This window comes from Solanum stenotomum, chromosome 4, assembly GCF_019186545.1.
Source record: "Solanum stenotomum isolate F172 chromosome 4, ASM1918654v1, whole genome shotgun sequence".
In the NCBI taxonomy this organism is placed as follows: Eukaryota; Viridiplantae; Streptophyta; class Magnoliopsida; order Solanales; family Solanaceae; genus Solanum; species Solanum stenotomum.
In genome coordinates this window covers 8,176,307-8,202,495 of record NC_064285.1, presented here as the reverse complement: position 1 = coordinate 8,202,495, position 26,189 = coordinate 8,176,307, and the positions used below count along the sequence as shown (strand labels likewise).

Here is a 26,189-nt window from a genome sequence, read left to right as displayed (position 1 = left end):
TTATAATCAAAAAGATTTTTTACATATCATTGCACACTTATTAAAAATCACTCGATACAAGGCGGAGCAATTAGTACGTGCTCCTTATTTACTAGTTTATTTATAATAGAAAATGTAATTTAGTGGGTGCACATAATATTACTATTTAATTTTTTGAGCAATTAATGTAGTATAGTAGTCAAATGTGATGTACGGTACTCATTTACAACAATTGTATACTCACTCACACCTAGTTGAGATGATTGTCATCATATTATATTGTTCGTTTAAATATTATGTTCGTTTTAATTATTTTTTAAAATTTTATGATATCATATCATTAAAATTTATTATTAGGTATGGACGAAAAGTCACATTTTACGTAAAATAATTAATTTAGTGTGATAGTATTGTTACCTTGACATTTTCTTTTCATTTTGTTTTTACTTATTATTTAATAATCTTATTTTATTCTTTATCCTCCCTTTTTATAGTGACTCTATCTTGTATTCTATTTTTCTTGTAAATTTAACATTCAAATTGTTGATGTGTGATATTATATAACGACGAAGAATGATACAATCTATTCAAACATTGTATTCATTATCGACTGAGATCTAGACTCTTCTGGATTATTGAAATCAGATCTTTCAACGTGTGTATAAGCAAGAATAATCTCCTATTCACTCTTCTTGTTGATAATAGAAAAGAAAAATAGCGTTTGAAATATTTAGAAGAGAAAACCACTAGTCAAACAATCCCTCATATAAAATAGAGTGTATAAAATTACTGATATAACATTTCTATGTAACATTTTATTTTATTTTTTTAAATAAGGCACTACGTCTTGAGACTCAAGAAAAATAATAACTCAGTTAAATACAATTTAAAAGAGTTTGAGAAGAATGAGTCTTAACCTACCTCGAATGTTGAGCAAATGCGTCTTTCCTTTCCAAATAGCATCAGAATTCTTTCAATCTAACAAGAATATGATCTACGAGTGAATACGAGTCTATCGTTACTCATATTGTCATACTTTTATTCTAGGCCCTAATTTTGGCACTCTTAAAATTTGTTTAAAGTTTGCTCAAGTTACATGAATTTTCGCTCAATTAATGTGGAATATCACTTACAAAACTTATTTTCTCTAATTTTATTAGTAAAGAAATTTTCCGAAATATACTTTCAAACATTACCAAACACACCCATTTAATGCATTGATTTTCTATGGTGCTAGCCATTATATGACTGAGATCTCTAGACCCTTTTCATTAGAGCTGTTTTAGAAGCTAAAAAAGTTTGATGTCAAAATTGATTTACTCATAATATAAGGATCTTAAAGTTTCAAAAATCAACGAAATACAATAACAAGTTGATCTTCAAATCAATTATTTTCAATTTTTTTTTAATGTTTGGGGTTTCAAATCTCAATTTTTGCGAATCAAACAATGAAAATTAATGGGTATGCTTGGCAAATGAACAAAATAAAGTTAGAGTCACGTACCTAATATATATATGAGAAAAAAAAAATCATCAAAAATTGGCTCAATTAGAGCTCTGTAACTCCCACAATATCAAAAATACAAAATCCTCAAAATATGTCCTTTCGAAACCTGTATCAACCATCCAACCATATCAAAAATCACCTTTTGAACCTAATGAAATTATCAAAACTCATAACTGACTTCGTTAATCCAAAATATTGACTTTGGTCAAATTTCTCAATTACTTAACTGAAAATCTCAATCAATCATCATTTTATCACCTCGGGAGTCGTGTCACCTATTATTACAAGTCATAAATTATAGTATAATGAAGCTACGAGATTGTTCAAATTGGAAAAATGGGTTCAAAGGAACAAAACAATCATCCGGGTCATTATATTTTAATTCAACTTTTTCTTTTGCAAAAATGGACCTCCGATATTTTTCACGAAAATATAACTTTAAAGAGTATAAATAGAAGGGAAAAGGCTCAAATATGCCATCAAACTTTGAGAAAGGTTCATCTATATTATCCGTTAAAAGTTTTGCTTATTCATGTCATTTTCGTTTGAGAAATGACTCATTCATGCCATTATTTATTAATTAAAATGGCATAGATGAGACAAACTTTTAACGAATGACATAGATGGGCCTTTTCTCAAAGTTCGATGGCATATTTGAACCCGTTTCATTTAAAAAATAATTTATCGAATCATAATTGATCACGTGTACAAAATGATTTTGCAAAAACAGAAATATTTTAAGTTTATAAATAATAGCATGAATGAGCCTTTTCTCAAATAAAAATGACATAAATAAGCCAAACTTTGAACAAATAACATAAATAAATCTTTTCTTAAAGTTACATAACAATAACATATTTGAACCTTTTCTACAACACACTCTTTAACAAACAATAAGCATTGTTCTAGTCTTCTAGACTCTAGTGGTAGAAATGCACTCTATCATAAAGAATATTGGGTGGGGTTCGAAACTCCAGATGGTGCATTTTTATTATTTATAATTTTAAAAATTGACCTCTCTATGACGGAATTTTCCAAAAAAATACAATCTTCTAAAGCCGGTTTCCCCAACCTCAGGATGTTAGCTGATATTTGGAGGTTGGTACTTTTCTCATCCTGTCCTCCATAAATGTCACTCTTTTGTTGTCTTGAATATCATCATTCGTAATATTCTCTCTTAGTGTAGCTATATATCCATCTCAACATCCTTACTTCCACAATTTGCATCTTCTGAAGATGAGAGTTCTTGATTGCCAACACCCTGCAATATACAACAAAATCGATCTAACCACCACTTTGTAGAACTTACCTTTATATTTATTTGGGTGATTGTTCTATATTGTTTCGTAATGTATCGTACCATATTGTACTCTAGTGTTTTCATGAATACACAGTTTGATAAGATTATATCATTTTTCGTCATATAGGATAAAATAAGATTATTAGATAGTAAGCAAAGACAAAAGAAAAAAGAAAAATACGATTACAACGCATTTGCACCAAGTAAAATGTGACTTTTCATCATTGTAATACTATACAATAAAATTTAACCATCTATAGTCAAACAAAAAATTGTATTTAAACCAAAACACAATAAGTTAACAATCATCCAAACAAGGTATTAAGTTTTTGTGGATATGCTTCCACTTAAATTTTATATTGTTAAAACATTAATTAAATTTTAATTTTGATGTTAACTCATTAATGAATATTATATTTATATTTATAAGAAACATAGCGTTTGAAATATCTAGAAGAGAAAAAGACTAGTCAATCAATCAATGATAAATAATCTTCCATATGATGTCCATCATGACGAAACAGTCCACTCATATAAACTAGAATGTATAAAATCATGTACAACACAACAATGATACACCTTTCAAGTCTCAAGTCGTTTATGCCTAAAATACCCATTTCTTACATCACTGTTATAAAATTCCTATTTTTTTCAAATAAGGCGCAACATCATGGGACTCAAGAAAAATAATACTAATTCAAAGTATGAATATTAATGGGTAATGAACAAAACCAAATAGAATCACTAAAAATCGCCTCAATTAGAGCTTCCTAGCTCCCATAATGTCAAAAATACGTAATTCTTTTAAAATATATCCTTTAAAAATCGTTGAGACCCTTTCGCAGAGACATCAATGCAATAATTCTTTTTGCAATGGTTCCAAAATCAAGATACGGATCTAACGGTTTAATAAATACTCTCTATTCCTAATTATTTATCCTTTTATTTGTTGTCCTTAATTACTTGTCCATTTTGACAAATTAAGAAGGGACAAAATATTTCTACCTATTATACCCTCAATTAATTATTTTGAAAAATGTAGAACTTTTTGAAAATCTTAAGTTTTTAATTCACCTACTTCATAATTAATAGGGGTAAAATGGTAAATTTACTATGACAATAATTATTTTCTTAATAGGTGTATCAATTCAAAAGTGGACAAGTAATGAGGTAGAGAAAGTAGGAGTTCATTTGCTTTAGACGGCACAATTAAAGCTTAACACGTCAAAACATCAATCTTCGAACAAGAACTCAAACTGAATTTTATATTGATGAGATGATGATGATAACTCATTAACTGAACAACTCTTAATATTTTAAAGTCTTCTCTTCTGGATTATTAAAAAATAGCATTTGAAGAGATAATCAAAGCAGAGAAACTTGGTTAATTTTTACTGTGTGAGCTTTTGGCTTATTTTGTACATTTACTAGAAGGTTTGACCAAAATAATATAAATATAAAACAAATGAACAAAGGTAATACATATCCTTAAAAAGTAACCAAAATAATATAAACGCTATCATGAGTGACGTTTTATCTATTATTTTATTCATAAAAATTAACGGATAGAAAACAAACGATCTTACATAGAAAGGTGTAAAAAAGCTATGGGGTGGGGTGAAGGGTAGGTGTGGGGGAGAGGGATGGCCGTGGAGGTGAGGTGTGTCGTAGGGTAACGAGGGAGGAGATAATTATTGTGGAATGTCACTTATGAACTTGTTTTCCCTAGTTTTGTTAGGAAGGACATTTTCCGAAATATACTTTCTAACATAACCAAACACACCCAAATTATTCATTGATTTTTCTATGGTTCCTGCCATTATATAATTGAGATCTCTAGACCCTTTCCATTAATTAGAGCTCTTTTAGAAGCTAAAAAAGTTAGTAAGTATTAGACATGGCTTTGATATGGGCAGCACTAGTTGTTATTTTTATTGTGTATGCCTTTTATGAGCTGCTAAACAACATCCAGAATAGGAAAAGGTATCCTCCAGGTCCAAAAGGGCTTCCAATTATAGGACATCTTCACTTGTTAGGAAAAAATCCACACCAAGATTTCCTAAAACTAGCAAAAACACATGGTCCCCTAATGTATGTTAGACTAGGACTAGTACCTACAATCGTTGTCTCGTCTGCAGACACAGCGGAGAAGTTCCTCAAGACATATGATCATATCTTTGCTAGTAGGCCTTATAACGAGGCAGCTCAGTATTTGGCATATGGACAGAAGAATATGATAAATGCAAAGTATGGACCATACTGGCGCAACATGCGCAAATTGTGCACTCAACACCTTTTGAGTAACCAAAAGATCAATTCATTTCAATCCATGAGAAGGCAACAAGTTGAGTTTATGATCAAATCACTTAAAAATGAAGCTTGTGATCATCGCGTTGTTGTTGATCTTAGTGCAAAGATTTCGTCTTTGAGTGCTGACTTGACTTGCTTGATGGTATTTGGAAAGAAGTACATGGATGAAGATTTGGACAAGAGGGGATTCAAAGCTGTTATTGAAGAGGCTGAGCATTTAGCAGCAACACCACATCTTGGAGATTTTTTCCCCTTCCTTGGTGTAATTGATCTCCAGGGAATCACTCGCCGGCTCAAGGATCTTTCAAAGGTGTTTGATGAGTTTCTTGAGAAGATTATCGATGAACATGTCCAGTCTCGTGACCAGAAGCAATCCAAAGACTTTGTTGACACCCTGTTGGACATTATGCAATCAGGAGAAACAGAATTTCAGTTTGACCGTAGACATATAAAAGCTATCCTCTTCGTACGTTTATTTTATCCCATCTATTTACTTCTATTATATATATATTAGGTTTGCTTGTACTAATTTCCCCTTTCTATAACAGGATATGTTAGTTGCAGCAGTGGGAACTACAGCAACAGCTATAGAATGGATAATAACAGAGCTTCTTCGGCACCCTCATGTGATGAAGAAACTTCAAAAAGAGTTGGAACAAGTGATAGGCCTTGAAAAAATGGTAGAAGAATCAGACTTGGAGAATTTGAACTACTTAGACATGGTTGTAAAGGAGGGCCTGAGGCTGCATTCCGTAGCGCCACTAATACCTCACGAGGCCGTGGAAGATTGTATAGTCAATAACTTCCACATACAAAAAGGATCCCGGATCATGATTAACTATTATGCTATCCAAAGGGATCCAAATATTTGGCCTGGGGCTGAAAAGTTTTTGCCTGAGAGGTTTGTTGGGAGCAGTGTAGACATTCGTGGACGTGACTTCCAACTTTTACCATTTGGCTCTGGCAGAAGAAGTTGCCCTGGAATGCAGTTGGGGATAATCGTTGTCCAACTTGTAGTAGCACAATTGGTGCATTGCTTTGATTGGGAGCTTCCAAATGGTATGCAGCCTTGTGAATTGGATGTTGAGGAGCACTTTGGATTAGCAACAAGCAGAGAACATCCCTTAATGGTTATTCCTACTTATAGACTAAACAATGCTTAATCTCCAAAGATACAATAATAAAAAGTATATAAAGCAGAAATAATGGAGTTGGCTGAAATAGTTGGCCTTAATCAAATAAGAGTATAGTTGGTAAGGTCTACGTACATTCTACCCTCCCTAGACTCCATTTGTGGGATTTTTCATAGGGAACGTTGTTGTTGTTGTTGTTGTTGAAGATCTATTCCATCCATTCAAGTCATCTCTTCTGGTTTATAGAAAAATACTGTTTGAAGAAGTCTTTAACGAGAATTTTAGTTACTTGGAAGAGACAATCAAATTAATAACATACCTATTTCGTGTAGGAATACTTTTAAAGGTGTAAGGTCATTCGTAAGTACTATGCAGGCATTGTTTAGAAACATGGTTTTCAACCATTTATTTTGTGTATACACTAAGAGGTGGAGATGGAGGGTAGAGGAGAAAATTAACATGGACTGTCACTTATAAAACTTGTGTTATCTATTGGGCTATGTTGTGCCCAACTACTATGGATGATTCACCAACTAAGCGATAATGATATGACTTTTTAACTTGCTCAAGTTTTGTATGATAATTCTAGTACTACTATTTGTTTATTTAGGAATTTTGTGCATCATTCTAGGGTCAAGAATATAAACATCAAGCATCATTTCATTAGAGATCATGGCTTAAATGGTGATATTAAACTTCCATTTGTAAACATTGAGTTTCTATTGGCTGCTAGTTTTGTCGAATTCCTACTTGAACAAAGCTTTTGTATTCTCAGAAAATCTCTCAGAATTATTTCATACTAGTAAAATTACTGTGCGAAATTTAATATCACGAAATTTATAAAATAATACTTAAAATCTACCAGACATTAAAACTAAAACATTATATTATCTTATATACAAGATAGCATAGTAACAAACATTAATAATGTAAAGGAGAATGAAAATTATTACATCTTATCATTTATCCTTAATAACATAAGCATAAATAATTGATTGTAAAAATATATATCAGGATCTGTAACATAAGCAATGGTGAAAAAGATTGAAATGACTGTGAAAAATTAACCTATACCTTTCTTTGAGATTGAAACTCCAAAGTGTCAGTGAACCAATCAATAGGAGCAAAGTACACAAAAAATTAATTGCGAGGAGGAGGGGGACATAAACAATAGTGTCAATGAGCCAACCAATTGTAACACCCCGTATCCGAAAATAGAGATTTCAGATTTCTGGTGTTACAGATGGCACTCACGGACACCATCCACGGATCGTAGATGGACTCATGGTCCGTCCTGCAAGTCCGTGGTTCATGACAGAAAACTTCCCCAGAACTCAGTCAGAAAATTTGGCTAAGTCCCGACTCACGGACAGACCCACGGTCCGTAGATCAGACCACGGTCCATGGTCTGTGTCCGTGGATCGAGACTTCCCTTACCAGCCTCTGACACAAACTACGGTCGACCAGCACGGACCGTCATCGATCCACGGTCTGTGGGTCTGACCGTAGATGAGGTTAGCAGCTAGTTAGATGAAAAATATTGATGGGTCAACTTCAGATGGTCATAAATTTTATCACAAAATGAATTATGTGTTCCATGACCTATGGTTAGATAGATAATTGAATTATCTTTCCAACGCCACCAAGTTTGCTAAATACCGACCTCCGAGTAAAAAGTTATGCTCGTTTTAGTGAAGCCCTGTCGGGCAGACTCGACCTACGGACCCAATCGACGGACCATCGATTGATTGACGGACCATCAGTCCCGTCCGTCAGTCACTCCGACAACAGCTAATTCAGGGGTCTTTTGGTCTTTTCCTATTTCATTTAACCCCTAAGATACGTCGTTTAGACCCTAAATCCTGAGGTTTTAATTAGTTTAAGCCTAGAAACATAACTAGAACTTACCTTAGTCAAAATCATTAATCAAAACTTAGAAAATTAGAACGCTAAAAGGAGAAGAGAAGTCAAGAACCCTAGTTCAAGAACGCAGCAAGGTTCCATCAGTTCCAGCCCCAAAATCGAAAGATTTCTCCGTGGAATTCGTCACCAAGTATGTGGGATTTCACTAGTGGGTTCCTTTCGCCCATTAGGTCCCTAGAATTCAGTCAGATTCTTGATTCCATGATTATGAACAAACCTAGGATTTCTATAATTATAGCAGATCATCATGAATTAGTTATTTAAATGTCCCAAATCAGATTATCATGTTATTGCTCAGTTTATCGCATGAATTTCAGAACCCTAGCTATGTATTTCTTTAGTTCTTGAATTACACATGCTAGGTCAGATATTTCAGTATTCAGTTTTACATGCCTCAGTTTATGAATGCATCATTATCAGATTAATTGTTGCATTCTCAGTTTGCATGTTCAGTTTCGAGCTATCCAGTATTTACAGAAATTCAGTCATAACTAGTTAACCACTTAATTCATTGGGAGTAGCATAATACCGAGTTGGACTAGGGTTTCAGCGTACCCATATAGTCCCAGAACTACGAGCCACGTAGGTGTAAGTCCCCTCTGTGGGCAACATCAGTTTAGTGATCACGCCAGCATGCCTCTATACCTCTGGCAGGGTATATTGGGTCCTCTCGATGGGGCGTATACATCGGACTCCACATTTAGCTCATGTGGTTTTATGTCGGTTATTAGTAGCTCCCACAGTTCAGTCAAGACTCTATTGCATTGACCATATTTCAGTACAATCAGTATTTAGTCCCAACATGTTATAAATTTGGTCATTGCATTCAGTTAGCTCATTATTCAGTATTTTCAGTATCTATATCATGTTCAGATTATTTCATTGTTTTATTGCTTTGTTCAGTTATATGTTATTTCAGCTTTACTCTATCCTGCATGCTCAGTACCTTTCAAGTACTGACACATACGTGCGCTACATCTTCTCGTGATGTAGGTTCAGGTTCTCAGCATCCAGATCACACTTAGATCGGTTCCCGATCTTCAGTTCAACAGCATCAGTGGTGAGTCCTCATTCTTCGAGGACTAGTGACATGTTTATCCTTACTGCTTTTAGTCTTTAGTTTCAGTTTTGCTAGACCTAGTTGGGGCATGTCCCAACATTTCTAGTCAGTTAGAGGCTTATTTTAGACATAGTTAAATTCAGCTTAGTATTTTGAGTTTGATATTTCTTTTGTATTAAACTCTCAGATTTGTTATAGTATATGGGTATTCCCCATCTTTTCAGCTTTATTTATGATTTAGCTTCCGCATCAGTTTATTATCTTTAGTATGCTCATGATCATGCCAGCAGGGTTAGCTTGGGATCACTTGTGGTCCTAGGTCCCGTGTCCGCGTCTCGGGGGTAGCTCGGGGCGTGACACCAATAGGAGCAAAGTACACAAAAAATTAATTGCGAGGAGGAGGAGGGGGAGGGGGGAATGCAGAGGAGGGGGCGGAGGAGGGGGAGGAGGGGGGGAGGGGGATGGGGAGGGGGATGAGGAAGGAAGAAGAAGATGAGGTGGTTCAGAATTTCTGTTGATTTAAAATGAGAGGAAATCCCTCTATTTATAGACAACAAAGGGTAGTGTGAACAAATGTTTATTGTGCCTTATCTGAAAGGTTACAACTATTTGGAAAAGTTGTAATCCTTCAGAAAGGTCACAACCTTTCATAAAAGTCACAACTTTTCATAAAAGTCGCAACTTTTAATGAAAGGGGAATGCTATTTTTGGAAATAAATAAATTAACAAGGAATTCTGGTTTGTGGTGGTGCCACGTAGGCGGGCCTAAGGTTCTCTTATATATATATGGAAACGTGTGTTGCACGTTTATTCCAAAATACTACATATAAATTTTGTATTGCAAAATCTATCATTGTTTCGATAGGAACTACATATATCTTCCTAATAAAAAGAATATACTTTTAACTATAAAATTGACTAAAAGTGCATCAAGTAAAAATAACGAACTATTGCACAAATTCAATATTCAAATGAGGATACTTAAATACCACATGCTAGGCTAATGTATACAAAGCAACAAACAATGGTAAATTCTCAATAATAATAACAACACAACAATAGAAAGTTGTACAATAACAACAACCAAGAAACATAAAGGTTAAACTAAACAAATAAAAAAAAGACAAGAGAAGAGAGCATATAGATTTTCTCTTCTTTTTTTTCAATTGGTTTAAGTGGGTACATTATTGTGTCAAAGATCACTATTTATAGGATAGCATTGAGGAACACGAAGAGTTGTGATAAATATGATATTAATCCATTTGAGATTATCGATGAGAGATGAGAGTAAAAAACATAATGAATATAATAAGGAGGTGTTACATACATTTAAAATTTTAATGTAAATTTATTAAACAATTTATGTAAATTACTATTTAATATTTAATTTATTAAACAATTTATAACATTGAAATGTAATGTAGAAATAAAACTGTAATCTAAGGATAAACTATGTAAAAGAATTCAAATATATTAAATGTGTGATAGAAAATCATTATGACTAATTATTAAAAAATTCATTGTAACTATGATTATGCAAAAATCATCACTATTACTATGTGGAAGATGTAAAGATTGTTGATTTTTTCTTGCTAATAATAACTTGCAATTTAATAATGAGTATTGAATTGTAAGTCTAGTTGAAAATAAGAGTATTAATTACCATAATACGAACAGTCAAAATTCATTGAATCCCAAAATAAATATTAAATGAAAAAAATAATATTTTAAATAATTTCAAGAAAATAAATTAATACTTAAAGGACATTTTAGTAATTCAACTTTTGACTTAGATTCTTCCCACTTTTAGTAATATATGATATGATATTGGAAAATATATTTGGCAGGACACATTTTTGGCACGAAATGGCAGGACCTTACTTTTTCAGAGTAAGGTCATAATTTCGCAGAAATAGAAAGGGTGATAGGGTAAATTCATTTTTTTTGTTGTACCCAAAATACCCTCTAAAGTAAAACTACTAAAAGAAAAGTCTTAAACCACTAGATGGTTTCAAGAAATTACACTATCCAAGAAAGAAACATTTATTTATATTCACTCTCTTCCAATTTTTTTTATCTTTCATTATTGTTTATTTTTCCATTCTTCTTCCTTTTTAGTATCACTTGTTTTTAAGGAGGGGAGGGAGGGGGGGGGGGGGGGGGATAAGGTATATTCATTAAATTTTAAAAACATTCTTTAAAGTAATATTTATTAATTTATTGATTAATTAATACCTCTACAATTTCACGTTGAGAATAACACTACTAATTTTCATGAAATTCAAAACTTTTAATGAATCCATTATTTTCTAGTTAAATTATTATTTTTATAATATTTCCTTAAGAGTATTAATTGTAGTAATAAAGTGAGAATTTTTTTAAACTAATTTTATTTTTATTTAATGAATAAACAAGTAATTTAATATATATATATATATATATATATATATATATATNCACAACTAATATGGGATGGAGAAAGTATTGAACTGCGACGTAAAAGAAATTTGGGAGTAAATTCCTTAGATAATTATCCATGTTTGGAAATTTGTCTTGTAATCACTTTTGTTTCTTTTAGGACCACAATATCACCGAGTTATTCCTATTTTCCTCAAAATATAAACCTCACTCCTAATGAAATGTCATGCCATGTTATTATTATTTTTAACAATAGAATAAAAACTTTTACCTCACCCTTGAATTTTATAAAAAGTAACAAAATTTAAAATTTAAAATTAACTAATATTTATTATTTATATGTAAATATTTAAAAAAGTTATTATCTTATTTAGTTGAGTACGTTATATATATATATATATATATAAATCTTCATTATAAAATCGTTTAATAATAAAATATAATGCTTTTATTCCTAAAGCTCTTCTGGTTTGTATCCACTTCTTGTTTAAATGTGGTATATATATATATATATATATATATATACACACAAGATGATGTGACACCTCTTTAAGGCCACCATTCATATTTATCTTTTTTTTCTGCTTTACTTTTGATATTTTTCTTTATTTTCCCCTATTTTCTTAATTAAAGTAGAATAATTGAATGTAATTAAGGAAGGAGAATGCATGATTGGAATTTGGAGTGACTTCTCAATTCTTCGTTAATAAATATAATAATTAATATAATAACTTTTACACAATAAATTAGTATGATTGTTAAAAATATTCCAATTTCATTAAATTTTTTATTCAAATTTTTGAAATTTTTCTTAATTTTTTATTTGTATAATTTATTAGAAAATCTAAAACTATTTCTTGAGATTCATTTAAACAACAATGGTTGATATCTATTTGCATGAAATAGTTCCCATGTAACTATAGACATTAAGCACTATTTCTTCTCTTCTTTAATTTGTTTTTATTCCTCCTTTATTTGCTTTATTAAAAGTCTTACATTCACAACTCATTTATTCCATATTCACTCTTAATAATATTCATAACTCCTAACTATTTAATTTAAAATTTAAAACACCTTATGGTATTCCATAATTTTATCTTTATAAATATGATCATTCTATTATTTCATATTTGAAGTAGTAATATATATATATAAATTTTATTTTTTTTAATTATTTATTTAGTGTATATATATATATATATATATATATATATATATATATATATATATATTTATTATTATTATTATTATTATTTTTTAATGTGGCATTATATTTATGTTTTAATCTTGAAGAATAAAATTCTTCAATGAAGACCGGCTTGTGAAATGAATACCAATATCGATAAGGGTTCAAAGAATTATGAATTGATGAATCGATTTATTGAATTCATATATTTTTTTATAATGGAAGTTGTAAAATGATGTTTGTACTGTATTACTTTCTTCTTTATTTATTTATTATATATTTTCTTGATATCTTTTTAGCTTGATTTTTACATTATTTATGTAATTGTTGTTATTAAGAGCATGTATAAGGTAATTTATGCTCAAGTTATTTGACATTTTTTTCGTTGAGAATTTCTTTGTGCCCTTTTTCTTATTATAATATGACAAATATAACTTCTAATATTTTAAGTTTTTCTAATTTAATTTAATATATTTATAAATAATAACTACTCATCACTTATATCCTTTAATTTTAGTCTTGATAATTTCATAACTTACGAGTATAGTTTAAATTATTTTCCCTTTTTGATATAATTATTTTTTTATTTGACATGATGGGAATATAAATATCATACATAAAACAGTACCATATTAACAATTGTTTATATTTTTTGTATTTTATATTATTATAATTAAATAATTTATTTTGAATTGATGAATTGATTTATTGAATTCATATTTATTTGATAATGGAAATTGTAAAAGTGATGCTTGTATTGTATTACTTTCTCCTTTATTTATTTATTTATTCTTGAAGGAAGACTTAGAAGAATATATTTTGAAGCATAGTTAGGAATTACTTTTACTAGATTTTTTTTTTTTTTACTTTGACTTGTAATATATAGTAACTTAAGTACACATATTGACAACATTACTCATTTAATCCTCTATAATCCTACTTTTTATTGTAAAACATAATTAATATAACTATCTTATTTCAATCAAAAAATTATGAGAATAAGTTATGTTTTATTTTTCTCTCAAAGAAAATTAAAGATGAAATAAATTATTATATGACATCATTGCTTATTCTTATGCATATGTAACAATTTGTTTTTGTCGCTATTCTTTTCTTGCTTGAAATGTATTTAGAAGTTTTCTTTTCATTTTTTATTGCTTTGTGAATATAATAGTGTAGATTATTATTTTTATGGCTTAGCTACATAATTATAAAAATCTATGCCTATATATTATTTAAGTGTGGTCTTTGATGAGATTGTAACATGACACGTCTTTTATGCAATCAATTTATTTATCCTTTTTCTTATTTTTATGATTTTTACCCATTATATTGTTCAGTCATTTATTTATTTTACAAATAAAATCAATGCACAACAATTAATTTACTTAATGTCATAATAATATTATATATTAAAGTTATGATAACTCATGTCTCTTATCTTCTTTATAACTTCTACTCTTAAATATTATTGATAACTCCTATTTGTTTCATTTTTATAATTTTTAAAAATATTTCTTTAATATATAAATAGTAAACGAATGTGATGAAAAAGACGTAAGGTGAAAGTTCAAAAAAAAATTAATATCAAAATTGGTGTTATCATAAATGATCGAGTACTCAAAAGATAGATAAGATTTAAACAAAAAAATTGTATTGTTTTCAACTTAATACATAGATTGTTGTTTCAAAATATGACCTCTAAATTGTTTGTTCTACCATATGCATATAAAGTCTATTTAGCATATGTTTCATATGAAGGCAAAAATTTACATTGTCTTTTATGTCACTGGCTTGAATATAAATATTCCATACTATTTCATTATAATTAAAAATTAGCAATTCATAGAATTATTTTTATAAATGATAAAATAAATTAATTTATTAATTTTCATTACAACCGCGAGAAGCAAGAATAGTTTCAATATATATATATAAAGAATAAAATGAAAAATGTTTTTTAAAAATACAATTTTTAAATTTTTATTTTTTGGGGGGGAGGGGGGAGAGGGGTGGTAGGTGGTTGGGGTAAGTATAGACTAAAAAAAATGAAAATTTAATTATTTTTGAATTTTAATTTTTTTTTTGTGGAAAGCGGGGGTGGGACAGTTAGGAGTTGAGCGGGGTAAAAAGATCAAAAAAATCTAACTTTGAACTGTTTTTCAAATATAAAATTTTAAGTTGTTATTTTTTTTTGTTGGGAGGAGGGGCTAGTTTGGGTGTAGTAACAAAATAAATTGATTTTTTTTTAAAAAGAAAAGTTTAAAATTTTTATTTTTTTGAATGGGGAGGATCGGGGTATGGAGTGAGGTAAAGAAAAAAATATTATTTGAGGAAAATAAGTTTATTTGAGAAATATTTTCTAAAATATTTAAGTCAATCAAACATAAGAAAATTAAGAAACATTTTCTAGAATGAGAGATAAAATGAATTAAGTAATAAAGAAAGTAAATATATTGAAAGAGTAAAGTTAATGAAATAAAATGAGTAAAGTAAATAAAAAAGAAAAGTCAAAGGTGATTTTCTTTCTTTGAAGATAATTAAGGTGTGTCCATGTGAATTCTCAACTATTCAATAAATAATATTATATTAAAACACATGGTTAATAGTATATCCTAACAACTAGTATATCTTCCATATGATGTTCATCATGATTCATGACGAAACAATCCCTGATATAAAATTCAATGAATTCCATCCATTCAAGTCGTCTCTTTCGAATTATAAAAAAAATAGTATTTGATGATCGAGAACGTGGCTTATTTATTGTGTAAGCTTTTGGCTTATAATATTTCGTGTTCTAACATTACCAAACACACCCAAATAATGCATTGTTTTTTCTATGGTGCCACCTATTATATAATTCATGAGATCCTTTCAAGTAGAGATAATTTAGAAGCTAAAAAAGTTGGTAAGTATTAGGCATGGCTTTGATATGGGCAATACTAGTTGTTATTTTTGTTGTGTATGCCTTTTATGAATTGCTAAACAACATCCAGAATAGGAAAAGGTATCCTCCAGGTCCAAAAGGTCTTCCCATTATAGGACATCTTCACTTGTTAGGAAAAAATCCACACCATGATTTGCAAAAACTAGCCAAAACACATGGTCCCCTTATGTATGTTAGACTGGGACTAGTACCTACAATTGTTGTCTCGTCTGCAGACACAGCGGAGAAGTTCCTCAAGACATATGATCATATCTTTGCTAGTAGACCTCATAACGAGGCAGCTCTGTATTTGGCATATGGACAGAAGAATATGATAACCGCAAAGTATGGACCATACTGGCGCAACATGCGCAAATTCTGCACTCAGCACCTTTTGAGTAACCAAAAGATCAATTCATTTCAATCCATGAGAAGGCAACAAGTTGAGCTTATGATCAAATCACTTAAAAATGAAGCTTGTGATCATCGCGTTGTTGTTGATCTTAGTGCAAAGATTTCGTCTTTGAGTGCTGACATGACTTGCTTGATGGTGTTTGGAAAGAAGTACACGGATGAAGATTTGGACAAGAGGGGATTCAAAGCTCTTGTTAATGAGGTTGAGCATTTAGCAGCAACACCAAATCTTGGAGATTTTTTCCCCTTCCTTGGTGTAATTGATCTCCAGGGACTCACTCGCCTGCTCAAGGATCTTTCAAAGGTGTTCGATGAGTTTCTTGAGAAGATTATCGATGAACATGTCCAGTCTCGTGACCAGAAGCAATCCAAAGACTTTGTTGACACCATGTTGGACATTATGCAATCAGGAGAAGCAGAATTTCAATTTGACCGTAGCCATATAAAAGCTGTACTCTTCGTACGTTATTTCATCCCATTTATGTCCTTTTATTATTAGATTTGTTTGTACTAATTTCCTCTGTTTCCCTTTCTATAACAGGATATGTTAATTGCAGCAATGGGCACTTCACCATCAGCTATAGAATGGATACTAACGGAGCTTCTTCGGCACCCTCATGTGATGAAGAAACTCCAAAAAGAGCTAGAAGAAGTGGTAGGCCTTGAAAGAATGGTAAAAGAATCAGACTTGGAGAAGTTGAAGTACTTAGACATGGTTGTAAAGGAGGGCATGAGGCTGCGTGCCGTAGCGCCACTAGCGCCTCACGAGGCCATGAAAGATTGTGTAGTCAATAGCTTCCACATACATAAAGGATCCCGGATCATGATTAACTTTTCTGCTATTCACAGGGATCCAAATATTTGGCCTGAACCTGAAAAGTTTTTGCCCGAGAGGTTTGTTGGGAGCAGTATAGACATTCGTGGACGTGACTTCCAACTTTTACCATTTGGCTCTGGCAGAAGAGGATGCCCTGCAATGCAGTTAGCAATTGTCCTTATCGACCTTATAGTAGCACAACTGGTGCATTGCTTTGATTGGGAGCTTCCAAATGGTATGCAGCCTTGTGAATTGGATGTTGAGGAGCACTTTGGGTTAGCAACAAGCAGAGCAAATCCTTTAATGGCTATTCCTACTTATAGACTAAAAAACAATGCTTAAATCTCAAACGATACAATAATATGGAGTTGGCCGAAATAGTTGGCCTTAATTTAATAAGATATGTGCAATGAAAACCATTTCTTCTCTGCTTTACTGGTCATGCTATCTCTCAGACTACACTCCTTGTAATTTGTTTTTCTCTTTAGTATTTGTGGAGCTAATAAAAGATTTATTCGTTTCACAATTTAATATGAAATACGTTGTGGAAATATCATGGGTTAACTAGCACATAATCACAAATAAATAGAAAAGAGAAGAAAAATAACACAAGGACTTAATGAGGTTCGGCTAGGCCTAATCCTCCCAAGCAAGAGCATAGAGAGTTTTCCACTATGCTTTAGAATCCCCAACTACATCCCTATATATAGATCTCAAGTAGTCTCAAACCTATAAGTAAAAGGTTCTCCCAATCCTAGGACAATATATAATTTCTCAAATCTATTAGGACAAAGGATCTCTTAAACCAATACAGATTATGAGTTTCCTGAAATATATAAGGAAAGAATTCAAGACATAATTAACAAACCTTCCCCTTGTCTTGAATTGCCTTCATCAATAGTAACATATCTCTATCTTGTCCTCAGCCCTCGAAAGGGCTTACTGAGTACTGTTGTAACACTCAAAAAATTTCTAAGCTAAGACCTGAACAATTCTTCATATGTGTATAGACTCTTAACAAATGATTTACTAATAATGCATAGGTGCTAAGATAAGTTTCTAAGTGTGGGAAGTATATTGTAGTAAATTAGGGTCTTAAGGAACCTTTAACACTAAGTTGAGTTCAAAGATTCTCTGTCAATTAACTTTTTGCATAAAATAATGCAAGGATCAACTTCAAACAAGCATATCTCTTCAAATATTAGGAGTTATATGTCGTATTACCTGTCACATTAAAGGTCTTTGAGTCTTCTTTTTAACATCACCAACCATTTGTAAATTTGAGTCTAAAATAAAAGTTATTATTGTTTTACCCGAGACACTCTAGTTTAAAATTTTCATTAATACAACTCTTATGTTGAGAACTTCAAAGAGTTTTGAAATTGACCCACGCAACCATGAGTCAAACTACGCCTCATACATGTATGACCGGTATATCTTTATATACGAATCTGTATATCAGTCTATACTAGTTGTATATTTGTTTTTTTTTTTCAAATTGTATAAAACACTAATTTGAGCTTCACTTCTCACTCTTTTGAATACCCCAACAGCCCCCCCAAGAGCTCTATTCAACTCTACTAAATCTTGGTAAGTATTTTTCATAGAAACAACTCCATGTGGCAAAAAATTACAACACATAACTAACATATGTAACATCCCAACTGAAATTGTATATAGAAACACATAACTTCACTCTTTAAAAATCAATTGAAAATATTTTTTTTTAAAAAGTGTTGGGAAAAAAAGCCACGTAGATGAAATTTAAGATCTAGTTAGCATTGAGGTGTGTTTCTCAAACTAATGAGTGATGGTTTAGATGGTGATTCTCACACTCTCAACAGTTTAAGTATGACACTAAAAAATGAAAAATTTAAGTGTATCGTTTACACTTCACTCAAAAAAATATGTCAGCAAAAACAAAGGGGGATACTTTCAAATATATACAATAAAATAATCGATTTACAAAAAATATAGTCATAGAAAGTATAAACTGACGCTACAATATAGCTTGCAAAAGTTAATAGAAAATTGTGTACACTAACTATCAATATAGCTTGCCAAAAGTCATAGAAAGTTATATAGACTGACTATAAAATATAATTTACATATACATGAGTTATACACTGACTTATACATTATGGTACACTCCAAAAGATGAATATAGGCGTTTGGACATGCGATTTCATATCATGATATGAAATCAACGTTAGGACATGCGATTTTACGGTGATTTCATATCATGAGATGAAATCCAAATTCTCTAAAAATTATGATTTGGGATTTTTCAGATGCAAAAATTGACCCACGACTTTATATTTTGTAAAATAAACTCACATTTAATTTATATATATCTACTAGACATTTGTTTCATATGTAAATTAAATTTATAATCCATATCATTACTTTTAAACCGTTTATATCTTATATAACGATTATTCTCGCCAATAAAAAAATATTTTTATTTCAAATAAATTCTTAATTTACCATTTATATTCACCAAATTCATTATTTTTATCAAATTTATCACTACCTCATTCAAATTAATATTTAATTAAAAAATCATTATTTTGACAAAACGCCAGAAGATCGTCTTCTACCTTTAGCGGGTCCTTTTGACCCGTTTGCAGACCCGTCCATTTTCACCATATTAGAACCTGAAAATCATATACTAAGTCACGAAAATGTTAAGAAAAAACTGTTTTCTTATGATTTCTAACACTAATTTGCATTAAAAATTCAAAAATTATCGATCCGAAAATTAGAATACACATTTTTAAGATTCATTTTTAGAGTAAAATTATAGCGAAAAATAGTGAATCGACTTACCTCCCGCCAATCACCATTGTTGCAGAAACATTTGTGCTTAGGTTAGGTACCCTAAAATTGGATCTGTTCTTAGGCCAGAACTTTGAAAGGTCCCAGGGATACGGTGTGCCTTGCCGAGTTTTACTCTTTTGGGCTCGCGCGAGATAAAACTAGGATTAGGGTGTGTTTTGGTTATGACGGAAAATGTTTTCAATTTTTTTTTTTTTTAAAAAATGGATTTGTAACTTATTTTTTCATATTTGATTGATGAGTAGAACATATTTTTTAATGTTTGGTTGGTGAATGAAAAATAACTTTAAGAAAATATCATTTATTTTTTTATATGTGGGATACTTGGAATAGAAAATAATTTGAAATCCTATTTAGTGGATGTTCTATAAATTAGACAATTAATATAATATATTTTTGAAATACATAACAGATAAGAAATACATTTTTGGCATGAAATACAATTTTTTTAAAATACAAACTTTGATTATTACCATGATTGTGAATTTGTATGTGTTTGATGACGGGAATACAAATTTTGTCGAAATTTTAAGAAAGAATATACGTTTTTGATAAATATACAAACCAATGTTGTATCACTTCTGAATGAACATGAATTTATAAGTATATGGATACAAATATACATCTTAAATAACTACAAATCCATTTGGTATACATATTGAAATGAATACAAACTAATAAAGAAATAGAATTGCCATTGTACAAACCCAAATATGAAAATCATAATGAATACAATCTAGAGTAAATTTTAGAAATAGCAAACATAAAAATCATATTAGCGCTCTATAACTATAATTTTGTTATTTGCGCTCCATATCAAACATATCTATCCATCGACAACACTAGAATTAGTAATACTTGTACAACTTTCTAAACCAAATAATTCAAGTAGTTTCTACAAAGCCTTATAGCAACTTATTCCCAAGGCATGCTATGCTATCAGACACACAACTTGCAAGTAGCTCATACAAAGGTAGCCCAGTTTGAAATATGGTTCATTTAGTTATCTTCTGACTTTGTTTGAAAGCACCATATCTTCCCTTACCTTGATAATGACTACTTCTCCTCCACATTAATTAGGGAAGACATTTTCCAAAAATATTAATTTCTAACATTACCAAATCAGCCATTATATGATTGAGATCTCTAGACCCTTTCAAATAGACATAATTTACAAGCTAAAAATAATTAGGCATGGCTTTGATATGGGCAATGCTAGTGATTATTTTTATTGTGTATGCCTTTTATGAGCTGCTAAACGACATCCAGAATAGGAAAAGGTATCCTCCAGGTCCAAAATGACTTCCCATTATAGGACATCTTCACTTGTTAGGAAAAAATCCACACAAAGATTTCCAAAAACTAGCAGAAACACAAGGTCCACTTATGTATGTGCGGCTGGGACTAGCAAAAACACCATGTTGGACATTATGCAATCAGGAGAAGCAGAATTTCAGGTTGGTCGTAGACATATAAAAGCTATCCTCTTCGTACGTTATTTCATCACTTCTATTATTGTACGATTTAAATTTGTTTGTACTAATTTCCCTTTGTATAACAGGATATGTTAATTGCAGCAATGGGCACTTCAGCAACAGCTATAGAATGGATACTAACAGAGCTTCTTCGACATCCTCATGAGATGAAGAAACTCCAAAAAGAGTTGGAACAAGTGGTAGGCCTTGAAAGAATGGTAAAAGAATCAGACTTGGAGAAGTTAAACTACTTAGACATGGTTGTAAAGGAGGGCATGAGGCTGCATTGTGTAGTTCCACTAATGCCTCACGAGGCCATAGAAGATTGTGTAGTCAATAGCTTCCACATACAAAAAGGATCCCGGATCTTGATTAACTTTTATGCTGTTCAAAGGGATCCAAATATTTGGCCTGAGCCTGAAAAGTTTTTACCTGAGAGGTTTGTTGAGAGCAGTATAGATGTCCGTGGAAGTGACTTCCAACTTTTACCATTTGGCTCTGGCAAAAGAAGTTGCCCTGGAATGCAGTTGGGGATCATCATTGTCCAACTTATAGTAGCACAACTGGTGCATTGCTTTGATTGGGAGCTTCCAAATGGTATGCAGCCTTGTGATTTGGATGTTGAGAACTTTGGGTTAGCAACAAGCAGTGAAAATCCTTTAGTGGCTATTCCTACTTTTAGACTAAATAATGCTTAATCTCAAACGATACAATATGGGGAAATAATAAATTGAAGGAAGATCTGTTCACAAAAAAAAGAGTATAAAGCAAAAATAATATACAGTTGGCTGAAATAGTTGGCCTTAATCAAATAATATTATAGTTGGGTAACGTCTGCGTATATTCTACCCTCCATTTGTGGGATTTCATTGGGTACATTGTTGTTGTTGAATATCTTTTCACAAATAATGGAGTTGGCTGAAATAGTTGGCCTTACACAAATAAGATCTGTGCAATGAGAACCATTTATTTTCTGCTTTACTGGTCATGCAATCTCTCAGACAAAACTGCAAGAACATAAAAGGTTTTTTCTAACTTCAAAATGAAATCACTACTAAGAACTAAACTGCATGTCTCAATGGCTTCCGCAAGTTTTCAAACCTTGCAAGCAATTTGTAATATGATTTGTAGAAGAAAAATCAATTCATTACATGTTATGATTACTGTCATTCATATTAGCTTCATTACATACGAGATAGATTCAAGTTATGAACACACTTTCTCTTGTTTTCATCAGCAATCGACCCTCCTCTTGAACACACATGGCCGTAAGTTCATTAATAGATCAATTATTCTTATGTGTGTCATAGGAGATCTTATAGTGGATCACACTGTCAAATCATGATAAATGAGGTAACCACTCATTGAAACATTTCTACAATCTTGAAGTAAAGTTAGCAACAAAACATAAGTTACATATCATAGGATTGTTCAAATTTTTCTTCATTCTGGTCTAAATTCAATTCCTTGAACAATAAGGCCACGTTTTCCATGAAGCTGCGTAATCTCCATCAATCGCGCTTCAACATCTTTATCATCTCCTCCTGTATCATTGATAAAATTTCCCAGTTCTATTTCCATCCATCCATCAACTCTGCTTCTTTGTTGCTCACGCGATTCACAAACCTAACAAATGCATTAGCAATTTCTAGTCCCCAATGTTCCTCTGCCAATTTGAACATTAAATAAACAACATATTTGGTTCTTTTTGACAACAATTGTGTTCCAATCGTGCCTCCTATGTCTAGCCAAAATACTTTGTGGAGATGAGCCACTTCTGAAAATCTGTAAAATAAAATGTATTGTCTCATCAATACCTATATTTAACGAGTATAAGCTATATATAGCTTCGATAGTTAGTGGCAAAGGCAAAATTTTCACTAGGAAAATCCAAAAAATAACAAAAGTAACCAGCAATAAAGCTTAGGAAATTCAATATCTAACATACATACATATGACCTTTCATATGCACTTTTTTTACGAACGGTTAGCTCATGCCAACAATCTATATATCTATAAAGCTGAATATAGACGATCTGATGTGACATCTCTCTATGGCCAGCATTTCTATTTATCTGTTATCTCCTTTTTTTGAAGTTTTATATTTGTTTTCTAATTTTTATTTGTATTTTAAAAATAACTGAAAGCATTTGAATGAATTACCCAATTAATTATATTCTTTAAAAGTTTCCTCATAATAATATACATTTAAGTAAATGGAACATGAAAAGACCAAAAACTTTTTCATTTTTCATAATTGTTTATATCATTTAGTCTATAAAATAAAAATATTTGAGTATTTCTAACCCACAACAATGAATTCCTCCTCTTTTCTTTTCTTCCTTTCTTCTTTTCTTGTGATGATAAAGAAGAATAAAACGGACATAAAAATTTCTAGGCCTTGGGATTTCTTTAACAAAAGAGAAAGAAAGAAGAACATTATGATGCTTCCGAATATATTGGTAGGAGAAATGTTATATTCAGAGAAAAAAAATAATTTGGTAAAGAAGAATATACAAACATCAAATTTCTAGGCCTTCGGATTTCTTTAACAAAAGAGAAAGAAAGAAGTACATCATGATGCTTCCAAAGATATTAGTAGGAGAAATGTTATATTGAGAGAAAAAAATTAATTTGGTTGAAAAATTTATAGGAAGAGTGATTAGTGTATCAAAGGGTAAGATAATTATTTGGAGAAAAAATCCATCTATTTATGGAATTCATATCAAATTAGGAGAAGAATATGTAGAAAATATGTTTTCTGATTTGAAAGGAAACTAAATAAATGTTGATATTATTTATTTCAACTTAATTATTCTATTAATTCCTTTCCTTGATATTATTTCTTTCAGACTTAAATTACTCTATTACTTCTTTTCTTCTTTTATTTTGTCTTAATATTTTTTATGTGTCTTTAATTAAAGTTTATTTTATATACACTATGATTGAAATTCTAATTATTTTTTTTTATAGTTTTTTGGGGAATTTTTTTTATAATTTTAAAAGAAAAAATGATCATATTTGAATCATTTTATCATCATAGCTATTAATTTCTTTTACTTTCTTCCCTTAATTTCATAACTAATATTATTTATATCATTTCCTTAAATAATTTTTTAAATTATTTATTTATTTAAAGAAATAAGTTATTTATATTTAATAATAGCTACAATAAAAATGTAATGTGACACCTTTTCTAATCTAGCATTGATATTTATTTATTTTTATCAATTATTTTAACATTTTTCTTATATTTTTATTAAAATAATTATTTGAAAATTAAGTTACTCTTCCAAAAAAACTATGCCTCAATATTTATTTTAATTTTTTGGCCTTTTTACTTATTTTAAAAGACTGAATATTTTCCTTAAAATTTTATAAAATATTAAAAAAAAACATATTTAAGTCCTATATGCTAATAATTTCTTTTACTTCATTTCCCTTAATCTCATCATTAATATTATTTATATTATTTCCTTAAATCACCTTTTTTCCTTTCTTTGTTTAATTTATTTTAAGTATTTATTCCTAGAAATAAGTTATTATAACTTAACAAGAATAGCAAAAAAAATAATTACAGAATTATTTATTTATATCAATTATTTTGACATTTACAATAATATATATATATNATATATATATATATATATATTATTAATGTGATGACACGCTTTTTAGTTTAGCATTTGATATTTATTTATATCAATTGTTTTGACATTTTAAATACATTTTTATTAAAATAGTTGCACAAAAAATGACGTTATTCTTCCAAAAATAGTTATCAAAAAAAATAATTACAGAATTATTGATTTATATCAATTATTTTGACATTTACAATATAATATATATATATATATATATAAAATGTGATGACACCCTTCTTAGTCTAGCATTTGATATTTATTTATATCAATTGTTTTGACATTTTAAATACATTTTTATTAAAATAATTGCACAAAAAATGAAGTTATTTTTCCAAAAATAATTATGCATCAATATTCATTTTATTTTAATGACATTTTTCCTAATTTTAAAAGACTGAATAATTAATCTTAAATTTTATAAAATATAAAAAATGACCATATATAAATCCTACCATCATAAGTGCTATTAACTTCTTTTACTTTCTAACCTTAATCTCATTATTAATGTCATTTATATTATTTCCTTAAATCACTTCTTTTCTTTTTTATTTTTTTATTTTTTTTAATTATTTATTCCTAAAATGAAGTTATTCTTCCAAAAATAATTATGCATCGATATTCATTTTATTTTAATGACATTTTTCCTAATTTTAAAAGACTGAATAATTAATCTTAAATCTCTCTCTCTCTCTCTATATATATATATAAAGTTAGATGCTAAAAGTCTGACGTGACACCTCTTTTTGGCCAGAATTTTCATTTATCTATTTTGTCAATTTTTTGAATTTTTCTCATAATTTGTTCTTTAAAAAAATTAGAAAAATAGGCAGACTTAAATTTTCTCTTTCTTCATTATTACTACACTATTTATATTTTCCTAATATTCCTCCCTTTCCTTCTTTATTTTCCGTTTTTTTCCTTAGCAAAATAATTGTGCTTTTAATTCCTCCTTTTCCTTCTTTATTTTACGTTTTTTTCTTACCAAAATAATTGTTCTTTTAAATTTTCAGAAAATACCTACACACTTACATTTTCTCTTTCCTCATTAATATTATACTATTTATATCTTTCCAAAATTTCTTCTTTTAACTTCTTTATTTAATTTAAAAAACATTTACAAATATAATTGTAATTAAACTATAACAAACATAATTGTTATTTATATATACAAAATAAAAATAAATAAAATCGGATATAGGCCAAGTTATATTTATCTCTTTTTTGTTTTGATTTTTTTCTAATTTTTCACAATTAAT

At 30.0% G+C, this 26,189-nt stretch overlaps 5 protein-coding genes across 6 annotated transcripts in view; 4 read left to right on the top strand and 1 right to left on the bottom strand.

Annotated features, from left to right (window-relative positions):
- The window catches only part of LOC125861751 (coatomer subunit zeta-1-like), a 162,764-nt gene that overhangs the window by 102,103 nt on the left and 34,472 nt on the right, over positions 1-26,189 (bottom strand). The gene's annotated exons all lie outside the window — the stretch shown is intronic.
- The window catches only part of LOC125861721 (cytochrome P450 71AU50-like), a 47,908-nt gene continuing 26,357 nt past the window's right edge, over positions 4,639-26,189 (top strand). The window contains exon 1 of one of the 2 annotated variants that reach the window (XM_049541580.1): positions 4,639-4,666. The gene's annotated coding sequence lies outside the window, so the exon portion shown is untranslated. Of the gene's footprint in view, positions 4,667-4,719; positions 4,781-26,189 lie in introns of those variants that run through there. The other variant, XM_049541581.1, reaches the window with a different exon arrangement.
- On the top strand, positions 4,684-6,367 carry LOC125861723 (cytochrome P450 71AU50-like). Its single transcript, XM_049541583.1, has 2 exons — positions 4,684-5,562; positions 5,645-6,367. The coding sequence occupies exons 1-2, from the start codon at positions 4,684-4,686 to the stop codon at positions 6,257-6,259; spliced, it is 1,494 nt and encodes a 497-aa protein (XP_049397540.1). The 3' UTR covers positions 6,260-6,367.
- Positions 4,741-21,987, top strand: LOC125861235 (cytochrome P450 71AU50-like). Its single transcript, XM_049541179.1, has 3 exons — positions 4,741-4,867; positions 21,193-21,304; positions 21,376-21,987. Exons 2-3 carry the CDS (start codon positions 21,233-21,235, stop codon positions 21,985-21,987), a joined length of 684 nt encoding a protein of 227 aa, XP_049397136.1. The 5' UTR covers positions 4,741-4,867; positions 21,193-21,232.
- On the top strand, positions 15,741-17,500 carry LOC125861722 (cytochrome P450 71AU50-like). Its single transcript, XM_049541582.1, has 2 exons — positions 15,741-16,619; positions 16,701-17,500. Exons 1-2 carry the CDS (start codon positions 15,741-15,743, stop codon positions 17,316-17,318), a joined length of 1,497 nt encoding a protein of 498 aa, XP_049397539.1. The 3' UTR covers positions 17,319-17,500.

What these genes read in the sequence shown, in the direction of transcription:
- LOC125861723 (XM_049541583.1), top strand. Translation starts at nt 4,684, where the DNA reads ATGGCTTTGATATGGGCAGCACTAGTTGTTATTTTTATTGTGTATGCC. An exon ending in ATATAAAAGCTATCCTCTTC is followed by an intron (nt 5,563 to 5,644) that starts GTACGTTTATTT and finishes TTTCTATAACAG; the next exon opens with GATATGTTAGTTGCAGCAGT.
- LOC125861722 (XM_049541582.1), top strand. Translation starts at nt 15,741, where the DNA reads ATGGCTTTGATATGGGCAATACTAGTTGTTATTTTTGTTGTGTATGCC. An exon ending in ATATAAAAGCTGTACTCTTC is followed by an intron (nt 16,620 to 16,700) that starts GTACGTTATTTC and finishes TTTCTATAACAG; the next exon opens with GATATGTTAATTGCAGCAAT.
- LOC125861235 (XM_049541179.1), top strand. Translation starts at nt 21,233, where the DNA reads ATGTTGGACATTATGCAATCAGGAGAAGCAGAATTTCAGGTTGGTCGT. An exon ending in ATATAAAAGCTATCCTCTTC is followed by an intron (nt 21,305 to 21,375) that starts GTACGTTATTTC and finishes TTTGTATAACAG; the next exon opens with GATATGTTAATTGCAGCAAT.